Genomic DNA, 6,531 nt, shown 5'->3' with positions numbered 1-6,531 from the left:
ACTCGCCAAAATTATCCAAGACCACGACCCAATTTTGACCGCAAGCCACCCAGACAATACACCGCTATTGCTGAACCCATCGACAAGTTGTATGAAAGGTTGAAAGCCACTGGTTACGTCACTCCCATTCCCATTGTGGCAGTAGAAAACCCTTCCAAATGGATCAACCCAAACAAAACATGTGCATACCATTCCGGTATGAAGGGGCACACCATTGACGAGTACCGAACATTGAATGAAAGAATCCAGACACTGATTGACAACAAGGTCATACAGGCGAAAGAAGCCACACCAAATGTCCGCAACAACCCTCTTTTGGATCATAGGGGAGGTGTTGGCCCAAGTATAGGTGAAGTTTTGAAGACTGACAAAAGAACTCAGACATGGACCAGGTCCATCTTATGAAGCGTAGTCATGATCAACCCAAACATGTGAGATGCACGTGAAGAAGATAAATCTAACTTATCAGAAATACTATCTCCTGATCTGATCGAAAAGGTTGTATATTGGATAAGGAGAGAAAGACTCCTTACATGAAGAGAACACAGTTTAGGAAGAGTATAGTGTTAGAGTTTAAGATTAACTTAAACTCTTCTACGATAGAAGAGTAGTATTTGAATCCTAGTCAATCTCGAATTACTAACCAATTAAATATAAGTGTTGTTCTCCTTTATAGGTAATGCACATAAGCAGAAGTTAAACTTAAATTGAGAGAAAAAGAGCAAGGCGATTTTGCAAGCAATTTATGTGTGATTCAAGTGTGCAATCCTGAAGCTACTTGAACGAGATAGAAGAACCAGTTCCAAGTGTCTATCTTTTATTCTAGTTCAATTGTAGTAGGTGGTTTTATATTGTACCTTTCAGCTTTTATAGAAGCAATTTTATTAGGTACCTAGAGTGTTCAAGTTAGAGTTAACTTCAAGTTGTCGCAACAGTTAAGGCTGTGTGCCACAATGGGATTAGAGTTAATCCTAGGTTTACAAAAGAGTTTTTCTAAATGCAGTTTTTGGCTTAGTGATTTTAGTGGAAATTTGGGAAAATCCTACTGAGTAGTAGGTCGTGGTTTTTTTACCTTTTGAGCTAGGTGTTTTCCACGTAAAAATCTCGGTGTTCTTTATTTTCTTTACTTATTATTCCGCAAACAGTAGTAGTTGGAACACATAGAAGAGCCAGGTCCTTCTATAGTTCAGTTAAGCGAAAATTGGGTACCATACAAATCACCTCCCTCTTGTATTGTATTGACGTGTAAATATCAATTGGTATCAGAGTGGGTTATCCTTGAAGAGGTTAAAACCTTAGGAAAAGATCAAGATGAGTGCACCACCTGGAAACTGGGAAGGGCAATCCATTGCTAGGCTTTCACTCTTTAATGATCAGTACTATTCTTGGTGGAAGAACAGGATGAGAGATCACATCATAGGAGAAGACTATGAACTTTGGGACATAGTCACTGATGGTCCCCTAGCTACTACAAAGAAGAATGCTGAAGGAGTGGATGTGACAAAGATAAGAGCTGACTGCACTGCTGAAAACTTGAAGAAATGGGAAAAGAATGAAAAGGCCAAGAAATGGCTTGTGTGTGGACTAGGTCTAGACGTGTACAGCAGTATTCAAAGTTGTACCACTATTAAGGAGATATGAGACACTTTACAAGTGGTTCATAAAGTAACTCCTTAAGTAAAGAGATCAAGAGGAACACTGCTATATTCTCAGTATGAGAATTTCACTATGAAGGAAGGAGAAACTATCTAGGAGATGTACACAAGGTTCACAACACTAACAAATGAACTTAAATCTCTTAGGAGAATTATCCTTGAAGAAGATAAGGTTGAGAAAATCTTGACAAGGGTCTTACCAGTAACTTCGGAAAGCAAAATCACTGCTATTCAGGAATCAAAGAACATTGCTACTCTCAAGTTGGATGAACTGATTGGAAATCTCACTACCTATGAACTGAGAAGGCAAACCATGAAAAGGGATGCACCCAAGAAGGAAAGAAGTCTGGCTCTTAGAATAGCTGAAGATGCAGATCTAGAGGATGATGAAATGGACATGATCACAAGGGATTTCAAAAAGTACCTAATGAGAGGAAAAGGTTCTTCAAGAGGTATAACCTTCAACAAACCAAGGGCTCCTAAGAAACAAACTACTGAGGGTTGCTACAAATGTGGCAAGACTGATCACATGATCAAGAACTCTCCTCAGTGGGAAATTGAATGGAAGAAGGAAAGGGTTGAACGAAGGAACAGGAAGAAGGAACAGGTTCAACCCAAAAGGAACAAAGGATCAACAAAGGCTATGGTTGCTGCTTGGGGAGAAACATCAGATGACGATTCAGAATATGAAGTTGGAGATGAACAAACACTTATGGCCATCGGAGAATCAGATGATGAACAAGAGGTAAATGTGATTCATCTCAATGACAAGATTAAATTTCTGTCTAAAAAAAGGTTAACTGAACTATTGCTAGACTTCATCGATGAGTCTGAGGTAATTAACAATGAGAAGGAACAACTGTCTAGGGAGTGTGTGATCTTAAAAGCCAAGTGCAAAAATCTAGAATCTAGGGTTAATGAGAGTGACAGTAAAAATGCTGTGTTGGAGAACTATGTTCTTGAACTGGACACCAGTGTCTTAGAACTTAGGTCTTAAAATTTAAAACTGAAAATAGGAACATGTAAGAAGAAAGCTGATCATACACATCTCACCTTAGAAGAAAATCTAGGAAATTTGAAGGATGAGTTGTATAAGAAAGATAAGCAGATAAGAGTCTTAAAAGAAGACCTAGGGAAGGTAAAGCATGAACTAGACAGAACTTGCAAATAGAATAAGGCTTTTGATGCAATGTCCTGGATACAAGAACACCACAGTAGCAACAAAAGAGGACTTAGCTATGGGGCCCAAGCACCTAAGTGGGATCCCATAAGCAAGTACATCACTCTTCCTGAAAACAAAATCTGCACACACTGTGGCAAGACTGGTCATTACAAAAATGAATGTAATGCAAAAGAAAAGTCTAGTCAAAAGAACAAAACCTTTGTTCAAGAGAAAAATAGATTGCCTGGGTAGGCCAAAAGGAATTTAATTTACCCCTTTGCCTATAGAAAGGTACCCAAACTAGTTTGGGTTCCTAAGACTAACCCCTGATTTCTTTTTGCAGGTCCAAGTGAAGGGAAGTAGCCAAATATGGTACATGGATAGTGGTTGCTCAAAATATATGACTGGAAGCAAGAACCAGTTCCTTTCACTTTAGGACTTAAAAGGAGGTACTGTCTCCTTTGAAAATGGGAAGAAAGGTGAGATTATTGGGGTTGGAAAGGTGGGTAAGACAAACTCACATTCCATTGAGAATGTCTACTTGATAGATGGCTTGAAATATAACCTAATCAGTGTATCACAACTGTGTGACAGAGGTAACCTTGTAGCATTTACGTCTACCAAATGCTTTGTGATTAATCGTAACACTAACAAGATTGTTTTGCAGGTAAAAAGAGTTAACAATATTTACATTGTAGATTTGTCCACTCTTTCAGAAAATTAACTCACTTGCCTGAGTGTGTTGGACAATGATCCCCTCCTATGGCACAAAAGACTTGGTCATGCAAGTCTGAATCAACTCAACAAATTAGTCTCCAAGGACCTGGTGATAGGGTTACCTAACATCAAGTTCAAGGAATAAAAAGTTTGTGAGGTTTGTTCAAGGGAGAAGCAGGTAAGATCATCCTTTAAAAGCAAGAAAGTGATAAGCACAACCAGGACGATGGAACTGGTTTATATGGATCTTTGTGGTCCAATGAGAACTCTGAGTAGATGTGGTAAGAAATATGTGATGGTACTTGTTGATGATTACTCTAGGTTTACCTGGGTACTTTTCTTAATATCTAAAGATGAAGTATTTGACATGTTTACTGCCTTTGTTAGAAAAACTCAGAAACAACTAGGTAATCAACTTGCATCAATTAGGTCTGATCATGAAACTGAATTTGAAAATGCTAAGTTTGCTGAATTTTGTGACGAGCATGGTATAGATCATAATTTTTCTGCCCCGAGGACTTCTCAACAAAATGGCGTAGTTGAAAGAAAGAATAGGACTCTTGAAGATATGGCTAGGACTATGCTTCTTTCTAGTAAACTACCCCATAGTTTCTGGGCAGAGGCTATAAATACTGCATGTTACATCATTAATAGATGCATGACTAGACCTCTTGTAGAGAAGACTCCCTATGAGTTACTTAAAGGGAGAAAACCAAATATATCCCATCTTAGGGCATTTGGATGCAAGTGCTTTGTGCACAATAATGGAAAGGACTCCCTAGGTAAGTTTGATCCTAGAAGTGATAATGGAGTATTCTTGGGATATTCTTCACATAGCAAAGCTTATAAAGTGTTCAATAAAAGAACTTTGTGTGTAGAAGAAAGTTTACATGTAGTTTTTGATGAAACTAACATTCTTTCTGAGAGACAGGAACATGAAGATGAAGCTATTGGGCTGGTAAAAGATTTGAGTGAAGTCTCAACTCAAGCTAAAGTTGTACCAAAAGAAGGAACAGGTGATGGAACATGTTCTTCCACCCAGGGCAACCTGACAGGGGAGAACTGCACAAAGAGGAATTGAAACCAATCCCTTAATGGAACCTGTTCATGACCCTGTTCCTCAGCAATAGAACATGGGAGAAACATCAAGTAGAAATTAGTTGGTTGTGAAACCTCACAAGTATCAAAGTTCTCATCCCATTGAGAATATAATCACTAATCCAACCTCTGGAGTTAAAACTAGATCACAATTAAAGAATCTGTGTGCTTTTGATGTTTTCCTATCTCTTATTGAAACTAAAAATGTTGTTGAGGCTTTGCAGGATGCAGATTGGGTAAATGCAATGCAAGAAGAACTCAATCAGTTTGAGAAAAGTCAAGTTTGGCATCTAGTTCCAAGACCCAGGGACATATTAGTAATTGGCACTAAATGGGTCTTTAGAAACAAGCTTGATGAAGATGGAACAGTTACAAGAAATAAGGCAAGACTGGTGGTCCAAGGTTATAGCCAATAGGAGGGTATAGATGCAAGACTGGAGGCAATAAGACTCCTCATAGCTTTTGTAGCACACATGGAATTCATTCTTCATGAGATAGATGTCAAAAGTTCCTTCCTGAATGGCTACCTAAAAGAAAAAGTGTTTGTTAAACAACCTCCACGGTTTGAGAGCAAGGAGTGTTCGGAACATGTGTACAAATTAGACAAGGCTTTATATGGACTCAAGCAGGCTGCTAGAGCATGGTATGAACGACTGTCCAAATTCCTGCTTGAACATGGCTATAAAAGAGGTAAAATTGACAGTACTCTATTCCAAAGGGAAAAAGATAAGGATCTTCTTGTGGTACAAATATATGTTGATGACATAATTTTTGGGGCAACCACTGACAAACTAAGTAAGGATTTTGCCAAATTAATGGGGAGTGAGTTTGAAATGAGTATTGTTTTTTTAGGCTTATAGATCAAACAAAACCCAAATGGAACCATGATCCATAAGCAGAATTATGTAAAAGAGTTGATCAAAAAGTTTAAAATGGATGAATCAAATGAAATAGACACTCCCATTGCAATAGCTACTAAATTAGACATAGATGAACCTGGTTCATCTGTTGATCAGAAGTTGTATAGGGGTATGATTGGTTCACTTTTGTATCTTACAGCCAGCAGACCTGACATAATTTTTAGTGTAGGGCTTTGTGCTTGTTTTCAGGCAAATCCAAAGGAATCTCACTTGACTGTTGTCAAGAGGATACTGAGATATTTGAAAGACACTACTGATCTGTGTTTTTGGTACCCTAAAGGCAGTAATTTCAATCTAGTAGGGTATGCTAATGCTGACTATGCATGTTTCCTTGTGGATAGGAAGAGCACCTCAGGTATGGGTCATTTTCTTGGTTCATGTATTGTGTCATGGGCCACTAAAAAGTAAAATTCAGTGGCCTTATCCACTGCTGAGGCTGAATATGTTGTTGCTGCCTCCTATTTTGCTCAATTTCTATGGATCAAACAACAGCTGGTAGATTTTGGCATTGAAGTTGGTTGCATTCCTATCTTTTGTGATAACACTAGTGCTATAAGTATGACAAAGAATCATGTTCATCACAAGAGGACTAAGCACATAGATTTTAGACATCACTTCTTAAGAGATAACTATGAGAAAGGATTGATCACCATAGAATTATGTGCTACTGATAAATAAATTGCTGACATCTTTATTAAAGCACTGAGTAGAGAAAACTTTGAAAGGAACAGGTTGGAATTAGGGATGATTAAGATCACCTAATAGGACCATCTCATAATGCTAAATGAAAACAATTGAAAAACAAATTTGGCTAGGAGATCTAAATTTGTGTAAATATCTAGATTAATTTTTACTCAGCTTCATATTGTAATTAGTATACTCCTATGACATGTGTTAATATGACTCACTGATCTCTTACAAAATTTTCTATATTGTGGTAAATTGAGGCATGGTCAAGAGAATTCTAAATGAAGAACCT

General features: G+C 37.9%; 1 protein-coding gene across 1 annotated transcript; it reads left to right on the top strand.

Moving 5' to 3' along the window:
• Positions 1-2,298: 2,298 nt before the first annotated feature.
• Positions 2,299-3,541, top strand: LOC138868473 (uncharacterized). Its single transcript, XM_070146031.1, has 3 exons — positions 2,299-2,629; positions 2,672-2,793; positions 3,485-3,541. The coding sequence occupies exons 1-3, from the start codon at positions 2,299-2,301 to the stop codon at positions 3,539-3,541; spliced, it is 510 nt and encodes a 169-aa protein (XP_070002132.1).
• The last annotated feature ends 2,990 nt before the right edge of the window (positions 3,542-6,531 follow it).

Source organism: Nicotiana sylvestris, chromosome 1 (genome assembly GCF_000393655.2).
Source record: "Nicotiana sylvestris chromosome 1, ASM39365v2, whole genome shotgun sequence".
Taxonomy (NCBI): Eukaryota; Viridiplantae; Streptophyta; class Magnoliopsida; order Solanales; family Solanaceae; genus Nicotiana; species Nicotiana sylvestris.
The sequence above is the reverse complement of the archived record's forward strand: the minus strand, read 5'-3'. Positions and strand labels throughout refer to the sequence as shown.

What these genes read in the sequence shown, in the direction of transcription:
- LOC138868473 (XM_070146031.1), top strand. Translation starts at nt 2,299, where the DNA reads ATGGTTGCTGCTTGGGGAGAAACATCAGATGACGATTCAGAATATGAA. An exon ending in TGTTCTTGAACTGGACACCA is followed by an intron (nt 2,630 to 2,671) that starts GTGTCTTAGAAC and finishes AACTGAAAATAG; the next exon opens with GAACATGTAAGAAGAAAGCT. An exon ending in TAAAAGAAGACCTAGGGAAG is followed by an intron (nt 2,794 to 3,484) that starts GTAAAGCATGAA and finishes ATTGTTTTGCAG; the next exon opens with GTAAAAAGAGTTAACAATAT.